Below are 25,467 nucleotides of genomic sequence, written 5' to 3'. Positions count from 1 at the left end.
CATTTGTAGAAGCCATCCTATTCAGCTTTTTTACAGATGGTGTTATGTTTGCATCAACTTACAGCCCAAAAGGTACACATAGTGACCTTCTCTGCCACTCCTTTATAAAGCTGGACTTCCACATTTAAGTGCCGAGTGCCTTCCCACCTTTATGATTGCTGGACTTCTACACTTTAGTACTGTGTGCATGCTCATTCTTAATATCGCTGGACTGCCTCATTAAATGCAGTGTGCTTACTCACATACTTTCTGCTGTACTCCTACGTTTAGTACCTTGTACACACATGCTTTATATTACTGTTGGACTGGTTATATTAGCAGGCGCGCTCCGCTCTTCAGTTACTCTGGACATTTCTTTATTGAGCTGTGTTTTTGTTACAATTCAAGGAAGAGCTCCAGTAGTTTTGCTTTACTTGCATCATTCCATATTGTGCTGTGTTTTGGTCACTATTGTAGGAAGTGCCCTGTTAGTTTTGTTACACTTGTTAAATATACTTATTTCCATCAACTTTGGTCTTAGTGTCATATTATCCCACGCAATCAGATTCCGTAGTACCCATATAATTATTACACCATTCTTCCCTCTATCCATAAAATATTCCCTCTGCCATTGGCTGCAACACAACCCCAAAGCATGACTGATCCACCTCCATGCTTAATGGTTTGTAAGATGTTCTTTCCCGAAATTCTGTGCCCTTTTTTTCTCCACACATACCTTTTGATCATTGTGGCCAAAGAGTTCTATTGTAACCTCATTGGTCCTCAGGATTTGTTTCCAAAATCCATCAGGCTTGCTTAGATGTTCTTTTGCATGCTTCTGACTCTGAATTTTATTGTGATGACACAGGAGAGGTTTTCTTCTGATGACTCTTTCATGAAGGCCATATTTGTGCAGGTGTCTCTGAACAGTAGAACAATGTACCACAATTCCAGATCTGCTAAATCTTTCTGAAGGTCTTTTGCAGTCAAGCGTTGGTTCTGACTTGCCTCTGTAGCAATACTATGAGAAACTCTCACTGAAATTTTGCTTGGTCTTTCAGACCTTATTTTGACCTCCACTGTTCCTGCTAACTGCCATTTTTAAATACATTTCGAACTGAAAAAATGTCAACTTGAAAATGCTTTGCTATCTTCCCACAGAGCCTTCTCCTGCTTTGTGGACCTCCACCATTTTCATTTTCAGAGTGCTAAGCAGCTACTTAGAAGAACCCATGGCTGCTGTTTTTTTGGCACAAGGTTAGAGGAGGCTTGGTTTATATAAAGCTGGGAAATTTGCAGCACCTGGCCTTTCTTATCGATAGTAGTGAACTAGCCATAACCTAACAGGCTAATTAAGGTCTGAGCCTTGGTCAAAGTTATCTGCGTGCACAAATCTCCAAGGGTGCCCATTTTCCTTTTTGTTATTTTTAAGATGTAAAAGATGAATATATATACATATATACTCGGGTATAAGCCTAGATTTTCAGCCCATTTTTTGGGGATAAAAGTCCCCCTCTCGGCTTATACGTGAGTCATATATGCCAAGGGATTGGTGAGGGAGGAGGAGCAGGGGTGTCAGATCATACTGACCCCCCTGATGCATCTCTGCAGCCCCCCTACTTGTCCCATGGTCTCCCTTTCTTCCTTCAGCTTTCACATGGCACCGCTCATTAAACTCATGAATATGCACATATTCATGAGTTTAATGAGTGGTACCATGTGACCGCTGAAGGAAGGAAGGGAGACCATGGGAGAACGGGGCTGCAGAGAACACATCAGGAGGGGGTAAGTATATCCAATATTCACCTGTCCCAGCTCCATCGCTGCTCGCCGCTGTCTGCCGCATCCTCTGTCAGTGACATTCAGCCAGCAGAGGGCGCGGTGGTGTGGTTAGTGTGTGCCACGCCTTCTGCTGCCTGAACATCACTGACAGATGATGTGGCAGATGGTGTCAAGCAGCGATGGACCGGGGACAGGTGAATATCTCAGGTGCCGGGTCCTGAGCCAGCGGTGACACCGGCATCTGTCCCCCATAGCGCACCGGTGTCGCAGCCTACTCAGGACCCGACACCTGGCCCCCAGCGACGAGAGCTGAGTATGTAATTTTTTTTTATTTGCAGCAGCAGCATATGGGGGCATAATCTATGGAGCAGCATATGGGGGCATAATATATGGAGCATCTTATGGGGGCATAATATATGGAGCATCATATGGGGGCATAATATATGGAGCATCTTATGGGGCAGCATATGGGGGTATAATATATGGAGCATCATATGGGGGCATAATATATGGAGCACCTTATGGAGGCAGCATATGGTGGCATAATATATGGAGCATCTTATGGGGGTAGCATATGGGGGCATAATCTATGGAGCATCTTATGGGGCATATTCCATGGAGCATCTTATGGGGGCATAATCTATGGAGCATCTTATGGGGGTATAATCTATGGAGCATCTTATGGGGCATTTTATGGGGGCATAATCTATGGAGCATCTTATGGGGCCTATTCTATGGAGCTTCTTATGGGGCAGCATATGGGGCATAATCTATGGAGCATTTTATGGGGCCATAACCTTTATGGAGCAGCATATGGGGCATATTATTCTATGGAACACCTTATAGGGGCATTATAAACCTTTGTGCAGCATTATATGGGGCGTATTTTGTATGGATCATCTTATGGGGCCATCATGAACTGTATGAAGCATTTTATGGGGCTCCTGATTCAATATGGATATTCAAAAACATTTAATCTACTGATGTTTCAATTAATTTTACTTTTATTGTTATCTAATTTTATTTTTGAAATTTGCCAGAAGCTGCTGCATTTTCCATCCTAGGCTTATACACGAGTCAATAAGTTTTCCCAGTTTTTTATGGCAAAATTAGGGGGGGTCGGCTTATACTCAGGTCGGCTTATACACAAGTATATACAGTGCGCGTGTGTATATATATCTATATATATATATAGATATATATACACACAAATATTGCCTAAAATACAAAGGAAATGTGTTATCTTTACCTTTAGGCCTTTTAAAGATCATTTCAACTTGCTTAACTGTTCAGTATAACAGTTATTTTGACCAGGGGTGCCAAAATTTTCACATGCCACTGTATACATTAAAGCTGACTGCATAGATCCTATGCAGCACCAAACAGTGCAATGACTTAGTTACAAATGCTTATCGGGTGAAAAACGGCATACCTTGAGATGCATTGGAAAATGCCACTTTTAATTTGCAGATTCATATTGGGGATGTTTCTGCAAATATTTGATGAGATTATCACTCTCTGTATTCGGAAGGCTTAACGTACCCCTTATATACAAGTAGCCTTTCTTGGAAATTTTTCAGTTTATCCTAAAATACAGAATTCTTAGTGCTCTGTCATATGACAGTAAGTAGTCTTTTCTATTACACTGTATATATGCAAATATATATTTGACCTAGAAATGACTGTCATGTGCCTCTGTGCTTTGTATCCTCATTCTGTTTTTTTTGCAATTTTGTTCATAAATTTCAAAAGAACTTCAAAAGTTCCAAAATTGATATTAAATTGGCTATTAACTAGCTGTAAGTTAGATGATTAGATGACAAACATACAATTTTTAGCATTATAACTAGCAATGATAGTTCTCCATACCTTGAAGTTTCCTTTGTGAGTATCAATTAAGGGGTGAAAGAATGGTGATGGATCTGGAACACCTATCCACATTATCTTCTTAACCCTGCAAAAAAGTATATTGTATTATAATATGAAGTTGTAATATGTTGAGTAGAGTTGAGCGAAACGGGTCGGTCAATTTCAAAAGTCGCCGACTTTCGCAAAAGTCGGGTTTCATGAAACGAAACCCGACCATAGCGTGAGGTCGGCCACGAGGTCGGCGACCATGGCGCCAAAGTCGCGTTTCAAAAGATGCTTCTAGCGCCCTTTTTCAGCCAATGATGGAGGACGCACACTGTGGGCAACGCGATGACATAGGCAGCGGTCACCACCATCTATGAGAAGGGCATGCAAGTGATTGGCTTGCTTTGTGTGGCGTCACAGGGGCTATAAAAGGGCATGCACGCCGACCGCCATCTTACTTCTGCTAATCTCAGAATAGGGAGAACTGCTGCTGCTGCTGATTCTGTAGGGAGAGCGTTAGGCAGGGAAGAAGATACAAAAAACTTTTTCTGCTGCTAGCGATTTTGCCTGTACAACTCACCAGTTAGTGTGCAGTGCAAGGGGAGGCTATATTTTGGTGCATTCAGCTCTGTTGGTTATTAGGCTGCCTTATAAGGCTCCCTGATAGCTGCATTGCTGGGTTCAAACTGCTGTGCAAACTGCTTTTTTAAAAGCAAAAATACTTTTCATCCTCTTTTTTGCCCAGTTACCAAGTGTTCATTTTTCCACACTTTTGTGTGCAGCAGTCCTGCTTATTAGGCTGCCTGCTGCCATACTTGGGACTGAGAGCATCATTGTCAGCCTCCTAAAATCTCTAGAGAGATTCAAATTCTCCCCAGTCCTATATAGACATTTAATACACCATCCAATTTCAGCCTGTTATATTGAGGTGTAATCTACACTGGGCCTGAGATAATAGTTCAGTATCCTCAAGTCTGTAGGGAGATTCAAATTCTCCCCAATACTATATACACCTTGTACCTTGTTTTACAGTACCATATAGCTGGTGGTATTTTGGGTTCATTTTCCAAAAAATGAGGAAGTGTGTTGGAAGAGGCCGTGGAAGTGGGCGGGGGTTGCCAGCTGGCAATGATGGTGTTGGTGGATCTGCTGGTAGTGGCAAAAGCACTATAGCACCTAATGCAGGAGGTGTTGAGCCTGCGTCATCATCTGGCTCCACAAGGCCTTGAAGGCTCCCTTTTCTGGGAGTAGGTAAACCGCTTTTAAAGCCGGAGCTTAAGGAACAAGTTTTGGCTTACATTGCTGACACAGCCTCCAGCTCTATCGCCTCCTCTTCTGAAGTTTCAAAAAATTAAAGCACTGAGTCGTCATTGGAGGCTCATGGTCAGGAACCACACCTTTCCTTGTGTCCTTCACCCCTACCAAAAGTAAAGGATGCGGCAGGCCACACTACAGATTACTCCATGGAGCTCTTTTCACATACCATGCCTGGGTTATCAAGTCAAATCATGAATTACCCAGTCCAAGAAGAATCTGACATGGAGTGCACTGATGCACAGCCACTGCTAGATTTATCTGCTGGTACATTCACTCAGAGCACTACATTGTCCTCGCAGTGTACTGAGCCAGAATATGACCCTGATGAAACTCAGGTGCCCCTTCCCGCATACTATACCACCTTACATGGTGACACAGAGGAAGTTGCACATGACATTGAAGAGGAGGTGATGGATGACCCAGTTGTTGACCCAGATTGGCATCCATTGGGGGAAGAGGGTGCCGCTGCCAATAGCTCAGAAGAGGAGGAGGAGCATCCGCAGCAGGCATCGACATCGCAACAGCTGTTATCTGGCAGGCCCGGAGCAGTCCAAAAACGGGTTACAAAAACCAAAAGAGTTGCAGGACAGCTAAGCCAGACGGTCAAATTAGCACAGTGTGCAAGGCCTCAAAATGTCTTCCATAGTAGGAAGAATGCAGTGTGGCACTTTTTTGAACAAAATCCTAATGATCAGGCAAAGGTTATCTGTAAGAAGTGCGCAAAGACCTTTAGCCGAGGGAAAAATCTGAGAAATTTGAATACCAGTTGCATGCTTAGACATTTAACCACCATGCAGTTGCAAGCCTGGACGGACTACCAAACCTCACGTATCACATGTGCAACTGCTCCCAATGAAGGTAGTCAGCAACGCTACATCGTTTCCCCCACTGTAAGCCCACCGGTTAGCCCACCACCAGCAGCAAATGTTGAGGTGTCGTCGCAAGGCCAAAGCAGTCAGGGAATCACAATGTTATTGCTACGAAAGACTGAATCTAGGCCATCAGAAAGAACACCAATTCCATCACCATCATTAACCCTCTCTCAGCCCGCCATGTCCACTGCTAGTTCCACCATATGCAGCTCTCAAGTCCAGCTCACCCTACCAGAGACTATGAGTAGGACAAGAAAGTACTCATCCTCTCATCTGCGTACACTGGGTTTGAACATCCACATTGCCAAACTAATCTCGTTAGAGATGATGCCCTACCAGTTGGTTGAAAGCGAAGCTTTCTGCGAACTCATGGCCTACGCAGTACCACCCACGCTATGACCTACCCAGTCGGCACTTCTTTTCTCGCAAAGCCATCCCAGCCCTCCACCTTCATGTGAAAGACCGCATTGTCCATGCACTCAAGCAATCAGTGAGTGGAAAGGTGCACCTCACAACAGATGCATGTTCCAGTAGGCATGGCCAGGGCCGTTACGTGTCCATCACTGCGCACTGGGTTAATGTGGTGGATGCAGGGTCCACAGGGGACAGCGGCGGTGGGACAGTGCTGCCTAGCCCACGGTATAGGAAACAGTTGGCTGTGGGCGTTCGACCTTCCTCCTCCTCCAGAAGCGAAAGCTCGTCCACAGAACGCAGTCGCACGAGCACTCCATCCGCAGCTGCCAGTGTTACACACTCGGTGTCCCACTATAGAACAGCTAGTGGTAAGCGTCAGCAGGCTGTGTTGAAGATGATGTGTTTGGGCGACAACAGACACCGCAGAGGTACTGGCCGACTACTTGCATCGACAAACTGAGTCATGGCTGGGCAGTCTACATCTTGAGGCAGGCAAGGGAGTTAGTGAGAATGGCGGGAATTTTGTGGCAGCCATAGCCCTTTCAAAACTCCAACACATACCTAGCCTGGCTCACACCTTGAACCTGGTGGTGCAGTGCTTCCTCAATAATTATCCGGAGTTAACAGGCCTGCTCCAGAAGGTCCAAAGACTGTGCTCGCACATCCGCCGGTCGCCCGTACACTCCAGTAGTATGCAGAAGCTGCAGCGATTGCTCCAACTTCCCAAGCACCGCCTAATTATCGACGTTGCAACAAGGTGGAACTCCACCCTGCACATGGTTGAGAGGCTATGCGAACAGAGGCAGGCTGTAATGCATTTGTGGGAGGATACACGGCCAGGCACTTTGAGGGCAGACATGGAGTTGTCGGGTGTGCAGTGGTCGAAGCTGAAAGACCTCTGTAAAGTCCTTCAGTGTTTTGAGGAATGCACACGACTGGTAAGTGCAGACGACGCCATCAAAAGCATGAGCATCCCACTTATGCGTCTGCTCATGCAAACTTTGATGCACATTCAGGAGCAGGCGTCTGCAGCCAAGGATGATGAGGAAGAGGAGGAGGGAAGCCTTGATGACAGTCAGCCATTGTCTGCTCCGGGACCTCTCCTGGACGAGGTGGAGGAAGAAGAGGAAGAGGAGGATGATGATGGGGATGATTATTTAGGGGAGGAGGATGCTTCTCGTGGGGCAAGAGAAAATGTTGGCGTGGCAAGGTCAGGTACAGGGTTTGTGCGTGACTGGAGGGATGTGGATTTGCCAGAAAGTGCTCCTCCACCCAGCACTCGCAGTGCATCATTGACACCTGGAACATTGGTCCACATGTCAGATTATGCCTTGCAGATCCTATAAAGGGACCCCCGCATTGCCAAAATGATGAACGATGATGACTACTGGTTGGCCAGTATCCTGGATCCATGCTATCCATGCTATAAAGGCAAATTCCAAAACATCATGCCACAGGAGAACCTTGACCTAATATTGGCTAACAAACAAGCAACTCTGGTAAACCGCTTGTTTGAGGCATTCCCAGCACACAGCAGCGGTGATGGTTCTCCAACGAGCCGTAGGGGGCAACATGGAAGAGGTGCACACATCAGAAGTGGCGTTGGAGACAGGGGTTTCATGACCATGTTGTGGACTGATTTTTCAAGTCCCGCTCACACGACTGGTAATACTACATCGATTGAATGTGACAGGAGACAGCAGTTGTCAACTATGGTTACAAGCTACTTCTCGCCCCATATCGATGTTCTCCCTCACAGGTCATTCCCCTTTGACTATTGGGCCTCTAAACTGGACGCCTGGCCTGAATTGGCACAATATGCCTTACAGGAGCTTGCTTGCCGTGCTGCTAGTGTGCTATCGGAAAGAGTCTTCAGTGCTGCTGGCTCAATCCTGACAGAAAAAAGGACCCGTCTGTTGACCCAAAATGTTGATAATCTAACCTTCATTAAAATGAACCATGCATGGGTTTCAAAGGATTTTGTCCCACCTTCCCTGATGACACATAGGTTGCCAGAAAAATGGCTCGCTTTTGTCCTCCTCTTCCTCGGACTTCTCCAATTCCTCCATTTGCAGCTGCTGAATGTCCAACATCAACATATGCCATTTTTTAAACCTCCCTAACTGGGCTGCCTCCCCCCCCATGGCTGGGGTCACCACCTAGCGCACGCAACCGTGCGAGTGCCATTGCCCTGGACAGGTGGGTGGGCCAACTCTTGGGTGCCGGCACTGGCACAGGGTCCCTCATAGTGCAATCAAGTGTCTCTGACGGTGGGGGTGCACACCCGCCGTCAGACACACCGGCGTACTATGTGGGGCCCAGTGCCAGTACCGACGCCCATGAGTGGGCCCCCCTTGCTTGGGCAGGGCCCCAGCATTTGCAATATTTACCTCTCCCTGCTCCTCCGCTGTGTAGTCTGGGTTGTCAAATCCTTCCCTGGGACTGCCACTACAAATTTGTTGAACTGATAGATGATGGTTAAGACATAGCTATGCCCTGTCCTGCTGGCCAGGCTCTAGCTTCAGATGATCAATGGCATTCCATTCCATTCCATTTCTTATGGACGTTGACTCACAATGAGATGCAGTGGTGGTTTATCATCAGCTTTCACAGTTTTCCTACTCACAAACGTGTGACATTCCTGCCCACATTTTTAAATGTGCCCTCTCATGCCAATCCAATAGAATCGCCTACAGCCTGTGGCTTCTGTCTTTTGCACTCCAAAGTTACCTGACAGATCATGATAGGCAGTGAGGACCATGTCTACATCTCTCCCTGTGATCAAAATTTGATGGAGATGAGTAATGGTGATGGGATCAACGGTACTGCGATACAGCAACCCTTTCTTCACAAAGAACTGTTTTTGCTGTCTCCACACACAAAGTAATTGAGGGTCAGCATCGCCTCTGAGAATTCTCCCGGGAGTTTTTCCCGTGATTACTAATTCCTAAATTTCTGCAATCACTCGACTTTATATCTGTGCTTTTATCCATCTCATTTCCTCTTGCGGAGAGTCTGGACTGTCTTACTGAGACAGAAATATATATGAAGATTTAAAAATACCCCAACAGTGTATACTGGTGTACGCTTCAAAAACATTTCCTTTTTTCTACTTTTTAGATTGTTGTCTAATCCATACTGAGGCTGTGAGTGTCTTTGTCGGACTCCGGAAATAAACACGGAGATTTTAAATGTTTAAACTATGCTATATATACCTGTTATCCGGTGATACTGTACCCTTTCTCAACTTTCTGCAATCTTGTCGAATCCATACTGTGCCTGAGACCGTCTGAGTCTGCCTCCTGATTACAGATGAGTGGTGTTTGAGTGGAACTGTTGGCCAAGTTCAAATTCTAGCTGTTTTGGGCGGTGTTAGATCCGTTTGTCGAACTACAACACTTTGATTAAAATTCGGCTGTTCGAGTTTCCATTCGAGAATGTTTCGTTAAACAAAAGCGTATTTTTTTTTTTTTCACATTAATAAAGGTTTTCAATGATAATAATAGACAGTTTTAGGGCATAGTAGCGGTGTCTGGTAGCCAGTGGTGTAGTACACATGTGAAGGAGCTACACCGTATGTGTTTCTAATAATTTTTTACCGCATATTGTCCTGAAAATCCTTTTGGGCCTAGTAACTGTGTCTGCTACTCAGAAGAGGAGCCCACCCATGAACCGAGCTATGCCGCCTGTTTATGAAAGAACCAGTTTTTGACTGCATTTACCCCACTTAATACTTTGGGCCTAGTAACTGTGTATGCTACTCAGCAGAGTTGGCCACCCGTGAACCAAGCTATGCCGCCTGTTTATGTAAGAACTGTGTGCTACTCAGCAGAGGAGCCCAGCTGTTAAGCAAGCTACAGCACCTGTGGTTTGGACACTTAATTTTTTCACATTCTTTCTGGAATGCCTTTTAGGCCTAATTCCGGAATTACGGTTGACCTGCACTTACTGGGAAATGCTTGTTCACGGGGAAGAATTGTAATCTCTCATCCCCATCACTAACGGGGTTCAGCGTGTTATCCGCACCTGTAAGCGATACACGCTGGTCCTTTCATTGTAGCACACGTGCAGCCCCGGACATATAAGGGCATGACAGACCTGTTATTAGCTGATCTCACGTGCAAGAGCCTCGCGTGTCCCTCTAGTAAGCTGGACGCGGACCGCGGGGGCATGCCTGAGTCTCGTTCGTTAACGGAATTAAGCTTACAATCTGTGCAGCTTTTTTGTGGATGGCATGGTTGAGGTTGCCCGTGTTGAGTCCAATTAAGCCGCAGGCTCCACTCCTGGTGGTGCCCTTCTGGACATTCCTTTAAGGTTCAGCTTTGCAACCATACTGCCCCCGGAAACCAAACACTTTTCCTGACAGTGACATTCTGGTCAAAGAGCGCGATGACATCACGTCTGTACGCCCTCTGCCTAAACAGTCCAAGTGCAGAGAGATGGAAGATGGGGACGACGAGGAGTCCAGAGTACAGGGATTCCTTAGCGAGGAGACTTATTTAATTGTTTTAAAGGTTGGGAGCAATTTTTGGGGAGTACGATACTCTGGAGAATGATATCTGGGGCCCACTATACACTGGAGCATTCCAAAGGTGGACATCAGTCACTGGAGCAGCATTTACAGGGCCCATTATACACTGGAGCATTAGAAATGGGGCCCATTATATATGGAGCATTATTTGGGCCCATAAGACAGTGGAGCTTCATCCATGGGGACCAACATATACTGTAGCATTATGTGGAGCTCATCATATACTGTTTCAAACATTATATGGGACCAATGATTCTGTATGGAGAAATATATGGGCCTAATTACTCTGTATGGCGCACTATGCGATGGCCATAATACTGTATGGAGGAATATACTGTCTGTTTTTGGAGCTATTGGAGAATTTAAAATGGATATCAGTCATGTGATGTAAGAATTGAAGTATTTTTCATTGTACTGTACCGCTATTTTTCTGCTGTATCAAAGGATCATGAATTGTATCATGTGTTAAAGGAGACCAGTGACACTCTTTGGCCCTGGGCCCATGAAAATCTGGAGCCAGCACTACCCCCCCCACAACTTTAGCCAAATAACCCCCAGTTTTCAATACCTAACTATTATTATAATGTAAATTAAGGTTGACAAGCTTAAGGAATAAGAATTGATGTTTTTGGCATTAAAATGGGCACTCTCGGTGTGTTTCCTGTCCTCCACTCACTGCCGACTTTTCTTCCCCATTGACTTACATTGGGTTTCGTGTTTCAGTCGAACTTCGACTTTTCACAATAATCGGCCGATTTCGTTCGACCGGACTTTTGTGAAAGTCGGGTTTCGTGAAACCCGACTCGACCCGAAAAAAGGCAAAGTCGCTCATCTCTAATGTTGAGTAAGCAATACATGAGAAACTGCAAACTAGTGTATATTTATTTATAGGAACCAGATACTGTTCAATGTCAGAGGTTAAAGGGCTTTTCTGGTTTCAAAAAATCTGCCTCCTGGCTAAAGTTTGTTTAAAAACCCTCCAAAGATTTACTCACCCGCAACGGGTCCAGTACTGAATCTCTGCCGATGCACTCGGTGTCTGTTATAATCTGCAGTGCTGACGACATACCAACAGGACTGAAGCCAAGCAGGGAGCTCGACAGCACTGTCCGTTGTTGGATGCAGTGCTGTCGACATGTGTAAGGATTCCAGATGTTACTTGGAGCCTGTTTTGCCCTTGTCCAAGATGGAGTCTGGTACTTTGCCCTGTCCTGGAACTTCCTGTCTGTCCTGCTATTTAAGCCCGGGTCGGGAGATCCTCCTTGCCTGAGTATTTTGTTGCTCTTGGCTCCTGAGTTCCTGCCTGTTTCTTCTGGACTCCTTGCTGCTGCTTGTTACTCGGTGCTCTGCTTCTCCACATTCTGCTGCCTTCAGTCCTCTGTGCTGCTCCTTGATCCTGACCAAGATTACTTATTGTCTGGACTTCTGGTTAGGAGCTGCTCGCCTCTGGAACTGCTGTGGTCAGAAGGAAATTCTGACACCATTATTTCTTCCTGAACTGTGTCTATTGGGCTGCGGTGCTGGACTTGAGTTGGAATTTTCAGCCCAAAAGGTACATCTACAAACCTTCTCATGCTAACACTCCACCTGTGTATTGCTGGACTCACACGTTTAAGTGCTGTGTGCATTCTCATTCATATTATTGCTGGACTTCCATGTTTAAGTGCTGTGTGCAATCTCACTCATGTTACTGCTGGACTTCCATGTTTAAGTACCGAGTGCATTCACACTCATATTATTGCTGGACTTCCATGTTTAAGTGCCGTATGCATTCCTGCATCATATTACTGATGGACTGGTTCATATTAGCGGTCGCGCCCCACTATTCAGTTTGTTGAACATTTCTATATTGTGCTGTGCACTTTGTTACAATTGCAGGAAGAACTGTTAGTTTTATTTCCACTTCTTACTTTGTTAAATACACTTGTTTGCCTTAGCTTTGGTCTCAGATTCATTTTATCCCACGCAATCAGATTCCATAGTACCCACATAATTGTTACAACATGATGTAAGAAGCTGTAAACAATAACCAACACCTGGAGCAGCGGTGGGGACTCAGCGCTGGACCCAGGGAGGGTACGTAAAACTCCATTGAAAGGGTTAACCCAAAATTTACATCAATTTACACTGGAGCATCTACAAGTCCAAATAAAGCTAAGGCTGCGTTTACACTTCCGACTAGTGGTGTTAAATACCTACCGATCAGCTACATATTTGCCGAAAGATGGTCATTGCTGCCGATAATGAAGATGTTTTAAGAAAACCAAAAGATCATTTCAGCTGGTGAAGAATTTGCTTGTTCATAAGGTGATTATCAACCTGTTTAGACTGCATGATTATTGAGGGAACGAGTGTTTCTAAGAACTTTCACTCATGATAATTGTGCAGTGTGAGTATTCCTTAAGTTAATGGGTGCAATTGAACTCATTAAGTGATTGATAGTAGGACCATAATGAGTCACATGGCTAATTCCACATGTAAGCCCTCAGTGGGTTTAATTAGCTAAACAGAAGCAATCCAAGGGCCCTATCTGCTATTTTCAAGCAAAACAGGATTAAGAGTATGTGCCAATGGGAACATTAACTATAATGATCCAGGCGGAGTCACAGTGTGCTCTGTTATGCATAATTTTCAGATGTATAGGCCTATATGGAGCTGGTAGGAGAAAATGCAATGCTATCCTGGACTGACCCTTCTGTTTTTGAAAGCATTCTTAAGGCCGCGTCACACATAGCGATCTCGCTAGCGAGATCGCTGCTGAGTCACAAGTTTTGTGACACAACAGCGATCTCACCAGCGAGATTGCTGTGTGTGACAGCGATCAGCGACCGGCCCCTCTGCAGGTATCGCTGATCGCTCTGGGAAACCTCTGGACTTTTCTTTGGTCGCTGGTCTCCCACTGGCCAGCACGCATCGCTGCGTGTGGCAGGCGGGAGCTGGTAACTAATGTACACATCGGGTATCCAAGGGACGCACATCCCTTGGATACCCGATGTGTACGTTAGTTACCAGCTCCCTGCATCAGCGCGCTGGTAACTAACGAACAAGGCGACGCCGCGTGCTCGGCGTCGCTGTGCTAATCGCTGGTGAAGCTGTCTGTGTGACAGCTCACCAGTGATCACATAGTGACTCACCAGCGATCCTGACACGTTGATATCATTGTCGGGATTGCTGGTGAGTCGCTATGTGTGACTCCAGCTTTACTTTCCAGCATTATTTTCACACCTCCTTAAGGTCTTGCTCACACCACTGTATTATCTGGACCAGTGCTATCTGATTTTTTTGGGGGGATAACACTGAGACCAATGATATGTATTGGGGTAGTGCCGATTTAACATGAGAAAAAAAGTCTATGGGTGCGTGAAAATCATCATACTGCTCTCAGATGACATAACAGATTGGAGAAGATGGAGAAATTTTGTCCTCCATCTTCTCCGCACATGGTTCTTGCATCCGAGAGAATCGGATCGCACTTTGCTGACACTCTGATCACACTCTGATCTGTTTGATCAGACTTTAGTTAGCATAGTTAGCCCATTTCTTTTGGAAGAGAGTATATGCAGTCATGTAACTCTAACCTTATGCTATTTTACACAATCATACATTGCATAAAGATTCTTCATAGAATCATGAAAAGTGCATTCTGGACTTTACCTTTTTGAGGAACAAAGAGTGACCACTATGACCAACAGGACAACTGAAATAGCGACCACTCCTGGTGTGGGGAAAGTTGAACCTAAAAATGGAAGATATTTTTTATCAACAAAAATATCATAGCTTTTTCACGTTTCCAGTGTATGTACGGATTGGACATGCACCATTCATTTCATCAGAAAACATTATCTCTACATTATGAAGGATGCTGCGTCTTCAGCTCCTCGTCAGTGAGTAATTATTCATTGATGAGTGACATTGCTCATCACGTCCTAATCATCGAGGTAATATATGACCTTACATTCAATCCCACATCAAGGACTTTGTGGATTTAAATGACACGTGGACCTCTATAAAGCTGAAACAACCAGCCCCAATTATTTTGACGGTTAAGTTTCACGCTTCATAAATTTCAGCTTATTTCAGATTTTACATTATCATCTAATTCACTAGTCAGTCTGACCTCATTTGTGTTGTAAATAAACCATGAAACTGACACCATGAAGTGTGTTTCATACCTTGCACATGAAAAAAAAATTGCACAATTGTGTAAAAAATATTGCTAAAATGTATTGAATCAGAGCTTATCAAATTACATTTCTATAAATTAAAAAAGAACTACACAAACATGAAAGACACCCAGAAAGTTACATGACAATTCACAAATTGAAGGAAGACATTCGAAAAATATATTTTCTGTAAAGATAACAGGAGCCAAAAAACAGGCTAAAGTGCAAGTGCAACATTTAGAGCAAATACAGAAAATTGTCACTTCCCTCAAAAAATTTTTAACTGTATAAAATACCAGAAAGATGAGAAATACCCGAACCACAGAAAATAATCACATACTGAAGTCAATACATCGTGGTAGGGATGAGTTCATTCATAACTGCACACCCAACGCCAGTTTCGTCATCGGCTTTGTTTTGTAAGATTTTGGGGGGAGATAACAATTTTTGCATTTGTTATTTTATTGTTGCACTTGCCTTTTGCTCATTTTCTTGCCTCCTAATATCTTTACAGAAAGTAAAATATTTTTCTAATGTCTTCCTTACATTTGTAAATTGTCATCTACCTTGCTGGATTCACCCACCATGTGATTTTGATGTTTAGTTGTATCTTATTTTATTGAAATTTAATATAAGCTCTGATTCAACAAAAATGTTGTACTTTAAAAAAAATGTTTTGATGACTGCTCTAATTTACTCTAGCTAAAAACAAATGATAAAAGTAAAAAACAGATATATTCCAACTGTCAGGATAATACAATAAGTACATTGCTAACTTCTCAGTAAAAAATTTCAAGACCGAGAAGTCGTAAGGTAATGCAAATCAAGGACATAGCAAGTGTAGCTAAGATCTGCAAATGTGAAATGTTTAAGCACCTAGCTTCACTCTGTGGCACTTGGAAGGAGAACATTTTATATCCACATTAAACCTAAAAAATTGGGACGTCTTGTGGGATGATTGTGTGATGCCTTCTGTTCGTCATTGTGCCACTTACCACCACTTGTCCCTGCGAGGAACAGATTCCTTGGACTGAGAGACCTTGTTCTTTCACTCCAGGAGACTGCGACCTTCTTAGGGCCCCGTCACACATAGCGAAGCACCAGCGATCCCGACAACGATTTGACCTTGTCAGGATCGCTGGTGTGTCGCTACATGATCGCTGGTGAGCTGCCAAACATGCAGCTTCACCAGCAATCAGCACCAGCGACAGGAGGGTATCAAATGACGCACATCGCTTAGTTACCCACTGTGTACCTTAGTTACCAGCGCGCTGGTGCAGGGAGCTGGTAATCAAGTACACATCGGGATTCTAAGTGTGGCACCCCAGAGTCCGGTTGTCACAGTGACTTTGCCTCCCTCTAAGAGGTGAAGTCATGCTTGGAGGCAGAAAGGGGACCCCCATGCCAAGGCACGGCAGCAGATAGGAGCCCGGGGCTGACGGTGAAAAGGACGGTATCCGTGGAATAGGCTCATGCTGACAGCCGTACAGGTTAGTGAAACCATCACGAATAGAGGGTCGCAGCTTAGTTGTATACAGTGGAGACCCACACACAAAGCTCAGAAAGGAAGATCCTAACCCCCACCTGGCAAGGTGGATTCCCTGAATGCCTCCAGGCGAGCCGGACTCATTGCATCACCTGTATGTGGTACTCCGGATTGCAACCAGTTACCTGTAAAAGGTAAAGAAACTGCACCTCTCTGTGTCCTTCTCTCATTTCTCTGCACACCAACATTCACAGCCATTTTGACTATTAATCTACCATCTTTGCCCTGGGACTATTGCTCCACCTGTGGGGAGCCATTTTTATCTCAGCTGTGCCACATCAACAGTCTCAGGGGAACAACACCGCAGGGCTGGTCACCTTTGACCAGAATACCACAGGTGGCGTAACGTATTTAACCATCTACAAACTTTATCTTCATTTTTATCTTCCCCTTTCATCTTCATTTTATTTCATGGACGCCTCAGGGCCACAGACCGGGTTGCTGCGCCGTGACACCGTCCCCCGTTGAAGTCGATGGGCCCGGTACCGAGTACCCCACGGTCCTGCACTGCACTGCGCGTGCGCGCCCTCTCACGCCCTCATGCCGCCGCGTGTACACCCCGGGTGCTCCATAAGCAGCATGCGGCACTTACTCGATGTGTACCTAGGTTACCAGCTCCCTGCACCAGCGCGCTGGTAACTAAGGTACACATCGGGTTTCTAAGCGCTGCGCGCAGCTTAGTAATCCGACGTTTACCTTAGTTACCAGCTCCTGCTCGCTGATCGCTGGTCTCCCGCCTGTCACATGCAGCGATGCGTGCTGGCCAGCGGGAGACCAGCAATCAAAAAAATGTCCTGGCCATTCCAGGACGATCAGCGATACCCGGCAGGGGAGCCGGTCGCTGGTCAGTGTCACAAAACTTGTGACTCAGCAGCGATCTCGCTTGCGAGATCGCTATGTGTGACGGGGGCTTTAGGCTGAGATATCAGCAGTGTGCAATGTTGCATGTCTGTGTGGTTGGGAGAACAACACTAAACTGTAATGTCAGCAAGTGGACAACCTTAACATGGACAGATCAGCAGATTCGAAGAATGACCTGTAGTCATTTATTCTGTACTGTAAGTGAAATTAGACATCAGATGTCAAGCCTGAGACATCAAACAGTGTCTACACAAACCATCAGAATGCACTTGCATGACACTGAGTGATGAGCCAGCTACAGATGTTACATTGACCTGACATGACCGCTCTCAAAGACTATCATGGTGCAGAACAAGAATACAATGGAGGTTGGAATGGAGGTCTGTCCACTGCAGGGATAAGTCTAGGTTTTGTCTTGGATGCCGTGATAGCACAGGCGATTGGTCTGGAGACCACGTGGGAAATGCGAAGAAGAGACCATCAAGAGGGAAAATGAACTGATCCTATTCCTGGGATTATGGTGAGAGGTAGCTTAATCTTGAAACCTTCAAGTCTTGATTCCAGGTACACTAACAGCTCAGCATTACATTGATTTAGTGGTGGAACCAATGGAACGGCCATTTCTCCAAAGCATCCCAGGAGCAATTTATAGCCATGACAATGCCAGGGGGCATGTTACTTGTGTATTTGAGCACAGTTTGTATTGTCAAAATGTCTACAGACTCGTCTCCCATTGAGCACGTCTGGAACGTCAGTGGTTGGAAATTGCACAAGGATTTGCTACCCAAGTTCATGGAGTGTGGTAAAAAATTCCTCAGACAACCATTAATAACCTCATTTATAACCTCATTGATAGCAGTAAAGAGATGTAAGTGTGGGGATTTTTGTACATGGAGCTCATACCCAATACTGTGATTTGAAAAGTTTCCATTTTTTCATAATTTGGAAATCATTAACATGTCTATCCAGCCTGTGATTTCCACAATTCCATAATGTTCTTTCTTAGTGTTACAATTTCAATGTTGAAGATTAAGTGAAATAAAAAAAAACACATGTATAAGAGGGCCTCCCCTTAACCAGACCAGTTTTCTTCTATGTCTCTACTTGATTGAAATTTTACTAGTTCAATAGTTTCATTGAACATATACTAGATCAACCATCACATAACCATAACAGACGCCTCTCAGCCAGCAAAACCAGATCTCACACTTTAAACTCACAAGGAGCCGTACCCTGAAACATAGTGTCTGCAAAATGAAATTTTGGTTTTGGCTTTTATTCTATATCTTGTGACAAATCTCATTAAAGGGTTTATATTGACTTTTAGGATTGCTACTTTCCGTAGGTAGCACTAGAGTTCTGGTCCTCTTCCTCTCTGAAGAGACAATTGAACAAAGGTTAACTTGCCTCGTACAATTCCGCAGAGCAGCTAGTAGCAGAAATGGTTGAAAATGATAATGCTGGCTGTAATAAATGTTCAAGGTAATAACTTGGCCTTCAAATTTCACAAATTTTAATCCCATTAAGCATGTGTGGGATGTCCTGGAAAAAACACCTGACAACTTAGAGGGCTACAAGTATAATCTGTGAGTCTCTGGATGCCATCTACTTACCCTTCAGAGGCTTTATGAAATCCATGCCTTGACCATTCAGAGCTGTTTTGGCAGAACGTGGAGGACTTATGCTATAATAGGCCACTATTTTTAATGTTATAGCTGATCGAAGTATATGATCATAAGTTCACTAACTAATTAACTACCGTTACCGTTAGGAGGAGTTGTCCACTGTACCGGCTTGCTCCATTCACTCCACTTGCCACCCACAAATTCTGTCTGGTTGACGCGCACTTTGGCTTCATACAGAGTATCAGGTTGTAGGTCACGTAGAAAAACCGACAGATCATAATGGTTAATTGTAAATCTTTTGGCATCCTTAAAAAAAGGAAACATAGTAGGATTGAGTTACAATGTCAAAAACAGCTTACACATATGGTGCTGTGATTACGAATAAAATAAGACATTTTTGGATCTCAGACTACCTCCGGAACTCTTTCAAACTTCTAACTGCAAGAAATGAAATCTTTTCAGTGGTAGCTTGTTGAATTTGATTTATTTTCAGAAGTTTAGTGATGAGTTATCGTGGAGCTATTTACCTTCCATGACCATTTCGCTGGCTTGAAATGCACTTCAGTTTCCACATTGTCTATGTAATTCCTGTGATTGATGACCCACGTAAGATTCCACGTACCATCTTCTATCATTGTAATGTCAAGGTGTGCAGGTGGATCAAGACGCACTTCAGAAAGAAATAATGTACATGTTGTCATACTTTGTATAAATATAGAACAATGTTCATGAAAGGGCTTTTCATTTCTTAGCAATACCCTTTTATATGAATATCATGGAGAGGACTTCCACAATCAGAAATCCTATTATTTCACCCCTGGTTAGGTATCAGTAATGGATGTTCAGTGTGACTTACCGGCTGCTTTCTTTCTGTTTCCAGTGCAGCTCCAGTCCTCTTCTGGACCATGTGACCACAGTTGTGACTAGGCGGTTCACTCCAGTGTTTGCTGGACGGAAGAGAAGTCACTTCTCATTGTGAGCCAATGAGACTCAGAAATAGGCTGAGAGAAAGTAATGTTTGACTATGATTTCCAGCCAGTCAGAGCTGTGGACACAAAGTGGTGCGGAGTGGTGGGAGCGGATTTGCAATGGAAACAATAGAAGACAGTGACCGGTAAGTATTTTACTATATACACAGAACATATATTAGTGATACCTAACCGATGGTGAAATACTGTAACAAAAATTATTTGCCGGAATGGCTGTCACTAAGATTTTGCTAAGTAAACTACAGACACTGTCAGGTTAGCAGTGTTATGCCAATTAAAATGATACCTATGGTGAAGAAATCCGTCTTGGGATTCTTGTGTAGTCAGTGTTAGAAGTTTTCAGCTAATGAAATTCTCGTGCTCTGGGGCAGGAATGTAGACAGAGTCTTAGGAAGAGACCTTCCCACAGTCATCCCCGAAGTACGGGCGCATCATTAACTGAAAACTTTTAAGGGCCCCGTCACACATAGCGACTCACCAGCGATCCCGACAACGATATGATCTTGTCAGGATCGCTGGTGTGTCGCTACATGATCGCTGGTGAGCTGCCAAACAGGCAGCTTCACCAGCGATCAGCATCAGTGACGACGAGCGCTCGCGTCGCTGTGTACCTTAGTTACCAGCGCGCTGGTGCAGGGAGCTGGTAACCAAGGTAAACAGCGGGTTTCTAAGCGTCACGCGGCACTTAGAAACCAGCTGTTTACCTTGGTTACCAGCTCCCTGCATCAGCGCGCTGGTAACTAAGGTACACAGAGGGTTTCTAAGCGCTGCGTGGCGCTTAGAAACCCTCTGTTTACCTTGGATACCAGCATCCAGCTCGCTGATCGCTGCTCTCCCGCCTGCCACACGTAGCGATGCATGCTGGCCAGCGGGAGACCAACGATCCAAAAAAAGTTCAGGCCATTCCAGGACGATCAGCGATACCCGGCAGGGGGGCCGGTCGCTGATACCTGTCACACACAGCGATCTCGCTGGTGAGATTGCTGTTGATTCACAAAACTTGTGACTCAGCAGCGATCTCGCTAGCAAGATCGCTGTGTGTGACGGGGGCTTAACACTAATTACACAAGAAACACAAGACGCATTTCTTCACCCCAGGTATCATTTTAATCAGTTTAACACTGCCAACCTGGCAATGCCTGTAGTTTACTTAGCAAAATCATGCTGCTAGGTTCCCTTTAAGCTCAGTTGGTAATGAGGAACAGTAAGGAAGTTTACCCACTCTCTTCAAAATCTTCCATCTCCAGCTGCGCCAATACCAAGGAGATGTATTTGCTTCAACATCGGCTTCTGCACCACCCACAAAATGCAGCTGAGTGCCGAAGACTGGGTGTCACTCAGAGTATGCACACTGATCGTAGAACCCAGCTCGGAATGAGAAAGATAGTGGAGCAGATCTTAGCAATAAAAGACTGGTAAATAGATAATATATTTGAGTGTCTAGTGACTTAAAGAAAAAAAAATAGAAAAAATATATTTAGAAAAAGAATAAAAAATGGGTGAGATGGGAGCGGAAGGAATGTGTAAAGCAATACATAAAATCGATGTTTTGAGAAAATCTGCATAAGGTAAAAAGTGTAAAACTGCAAGAAACAGTGCTAGGATCGGCAGACAGTCTAATGTGTTTGAGGACCTCCCTTACACCTGATGAAGGCTGTAAGAAGCCAAAACACGTTGTGTAAACTAGTGTTTTAATAATTTTTTATTTTTAAATAAATGTTCATTGAAGCAACCAAAAAAACACCATCTCTGATTCAACAGAAAACAGCCCTGATCCTGGTCTCCATCTTTTAGTTAATCACTGTGGGAGACTTCAGGAAGCGGTTTCCCCTGTCTCTCCAGGAATAGCTGCAGTCTATCACTTTTGAATCCAAACCAAAATGAGAGTTGTGCCTCAGGCAGCACAACTATATCAGGGGAGCAAGTTTCCGAAGAGAACTCACCTTTTACAACTTGACCGAAACTTACTACGCTTACATAGTGCCACTTCTTTTTTTTTTCTTTTTTAGGATATTCCACACAAATCATAATATTAAAATATATTTATTTCTATGGCTGTTGTCTATGACAGGTTCCTGAGGTTCCTGCAGTGTTAACTACAAGGCCGGCCCCTGGAGGGGATGGGGGAAAGGAGGCCTAAGGGTGTGTGCACACGCTGCGGATTCTGCTGCGGTGTACAGTACCATTATTCCCTATGGGAATACAAAACCTCAGTGCAGATGGTGCGGATTTTACCACGTGGTTTTTCTGCGGTTTTGAAACTGCATAAAGAATTGACATGTCAATTCTTTCTGCGGATTCCGCTGCGGTTTGCCATCTCCTCCATTGTGGAGATGAAAAACCGCAGGGCAAAACCGCAGAGCAATCTGCAGGTAAAACCGCAGGTCTTTTGACCTGCAGATTTACCTGTGGATTTTACAAAATCCGCGCGGCCAAATCCGCACCCCAATCCGCAGCGTGTGCATGTAGCCTTATAGGGGAACCAGTGGGAAGTGTTTAAGGATATAGGAATAAGTAGTCAGTGTTGGAGAGGAGGTGAAAGGGAGAGTACAGGTTTATAGGTTGTGGAATTACAAGGCTCAGCATGGAAAGGAGCTAGCTACAGAGGTGGCAGGACATCCCAGGTAAGTGGGAACCACTGCAAGAGGAAAGCTTATAAGTCTGGGAAACGTATCACTCAGTGAGAAGGGGAGCTTAGGAAAAGGTAGCGCTTTACTGTTGGAAATCAAGTGGAGCGAGGTCTCTACAAGCAGTTCTGGGATCGCCATAGGTAAAGACTCAGGGTATTAGGCTAGGTTCACACTGGGAATTATTGCAGCTTTTTTATGCAAATTTTCAGCTGCTTTTTACAGCACCAGCAAACCCTATGAGATTTCAGAAATCTCATGCACACATATTGTTTTTTTTTTTTGCCATCAGTATTTTGCGCTTTGCATGTTTTTTGCAGCGCTTTTTCTGCCAAAACCTCATTCTTTGGATTTTTTTTCAATACTAAACTTTATCAGCATGCACAAGAGACAAATCTAGCATGCCTAAACCGCTGCAAAAAAACACACAAAAAAATGCATCAAAAACGGTGCAAAAAACGCAAGAAATAAACAAGGAAAACATGCTTTTTTTTCTGGAGCTTCTTTCCTTCCAAGAGATCAGGTTTTGCTGCAGACAAAAAAACACTGACCAAATGCCTAGTGTGAACTTACCCTTAGGATCATAGCGACACACCAGGACCAGTATGACCCTAGTCCTAGGAAAATGCAGGCAGTTACAACTTTTCTCCATGCCGAGAGCAAAATGCAAACTGTAACTCTGGGAAAGGAGTCGATGTATTCTATGGAAGATGGTGAAAGAGAAGGCATAACTTGTTATCCCTTATTCTTTAGTTTGGCCATGCATAATATTGCCATTGTTTGTAAGAACTGGTCTGGCCTTGTGATTGAAAGAGTCAAAGTGAGTGATTCTGCACCAAGTACATTGGAAGGGACGGTGGCGGTAACAGACGCAGGAATAGTGTCGCACATGCACACCCTCAACACTTGTTTGCCTGTAAGGTATGAGAAGGTGGAGAATCAGCAACTCGTCCGTGGCTCCCTCCCTGGACAAATTACAGACTTATTAGAGCGAGCATATAAGGCCTGTTTCACACATCCATTTTTTGGCATCCGCCATCTGTTTTTTGCATGAAAAAACGGATCCGTTTCCGTTTTACCGCAAACGGATGCAAACGGATCCGTTTTTTTGACGGATCCGCGGTAACCGCTAATGGAAGTCTATGGGACCAAAAACGGATCCTCCAAAAAAATGACGGATCCGTTTTTAACGGAAAACGATGGATTTGGACAGGTTTTAAAAAACGGAAGTGTGATCCAGGCCTTATGGGGAGAGGACAACTCCTCAGCTCTGGGATGCTACTGGAGAAAAAATGGAATCTCAGAACTACTACATGGTCATCATAAAAATGGTGAGATTTCATTAAAGCTGGTCCTAAACGTTAGATGGTTGTCTGCTGAAAGATGCTTCGCACTATCGTTTGGCCGGCATCCATCTTGACTGTCTCTCCTATACACGAGAGAGATCATTCGGCAAAAAATGTGCTGTCGTACCCTGTGAAAAAAATATGCAGAACACATTATAGTAGAGCAGGAGTTATGCCGAACCGCAGTACTTACGATTGAAAAATGGCTTGAAATCAGATAAAGATATGACTGTCATGTTGATGTTCCTTCCAAAACTGCACATCACACTCACGTTCACATTATGCGCAGCAGTCATGGCATTTTTGTACTAAAGTTAAAGGAAAGAGGTAGGTGAAATGCCAGGCAAGAACTAATACCAGAGTTGCAGAACTGCACACAGGGAATCATTTCTGATTGACATCTACTATCAGAGAAGCCACAGTTCTGGTCATGGGATTTAGCTGATGTTCACTCATTATATATACATACTAGCTGAAGAGCGCGGCGTTGCCTGGGCATAGTAACCAACTGTGGTTAGTTATAACCAATTATCTATATATATATAAACACCTTATCGTGTCTGTCTGCAACCGAAATCGCGGGCCGCTGATTGGTCGCAGCCGCCAGGCCCCAGCCAGGCCGCAACCAATCAGCGACAGGCGCAGCTGTTTGTAACGGCAGGCGCAGGCCTTAATCTCTAAAAAAGAGAATTAAAATTAAAAAAAAGTTATTCTCACCTTCCGACGGCTTCCTGTCTTCTTTCCACGCGCCCGACCTCGCGTTCCCAGTAATGCGTTAGCGGCTTAGACCGCTGATGACGTCACTCTCGCGAGAGCAAGAAAGAAGACCGACGTCACTCTCATGAGAGCGAGAAAGAAGACCGACGTCATCAGCGGTCTAAGCCGCAAAGCATTACTGGGAACACGAGGCCGGGCGCGTGGAAAGAAGACAGGAGGCCGTCGGAAGGTGAGAATAACTTTTTAAAAAAATTTTAATATTATTTTTGTACAGGGCCGCGGCAGTGATTGGTCGCGGCTACAGGGCCGCGTTTGCTGATTGGTCGCGACTACATGGAAAGGGGGGTGAGGGGACCATGCATACCAGGATTGGGGGGTGAGGGGACCATGCATACCAGGATTGGGGGGTGAGGGGACCATGCATACCAGGAAAGGGGGGTGAGGAGACCATGCATACCAGGATTGGGGGGTGAGGGGACCATTAATAACAGGATTGGGGGGTGAGGGGACCATGCATACCAGGAAAGGGGGGTGAGGGAACCATGCATACCAGGATTGGTGGGTGAGGGGACCATGCCTACCATGATAGGGGGGTGAGGGGACCATGCCTACCAGGATAGGGGGTTGAGGGGACCATGCATACCAGGATTGGGGGGTGAGGGGACCATGCATACCAAGAAAGGGGGGTGAGGTGACCATGAATACCAAGAAAGGGGGGTGAGGGGACCATGCATACCAGGAAAAGGGGGTGAGGAGACCATGCATATCAGGATTGGGGGTGAGGGGACCATGCATACCAGGATTGGGGGGTGAGGAGACCATGCATATCAGGATTGGGGGTGAG

General features: G+C 44.9%; 1 protein-coding gene across 1 annotated transcript in view; it reads right to left on the bottom strand.

Moving 5' to 3' along the window:
* The window catches only part of IL2RB (interleukin 2 receptor subunit beta), a 129,006-nt gene that overhangs the window by 4,127 nt on the left and 99,412 nt on the right, over positions 1–25,467 (bottom strand). The window contains exons 10-14 of the mRNA XM_073574344.1: positions 24,100–24,214; positions 19,472–19,614; positions 19,085–19,250; positions 14,404–14,485; positions 3,631–3,715 (exon numbers count right to left, since the gene is read on the bottom strand). Of these exons, the coding sequence (XP_073430445.1) occupies positions 3,631–3,715; positions 14,404–14,485; positions 19,085–19,250; positions 19,472–19,614; positions 24,100–24,214 (591 nt within the window). The remainder of the gene's footprint in view (positions 1–3,630; positions 3,716–14,403; positions 14,486–19,084; positions 19,251–19,471; positions 19,615–24,099; positions 24,215–25,467) is intronic.

Source organism: Dendrobates tinctorius, unplaced genomic scaffold, assembly GCF_039654945.1.
Source record: "Dendrobates tinctorius isolate UK_male_01 unplaced genomic scaffold, ASM3965494v1 ptg000038l, whole genome shotgun sequence".
Taxonomy (NCBI): Eukaryota; Metazoa; Chordata; class Amphibia; order Anura; family Dendrobatidae; genus Dendrobates; species Dendrobates tinctorius.
The sequence above is the reverse complement of the archived record's forward strand: the minus strand, read 5'-3'. Positions and strand labels throughout refer to the sequence as shown.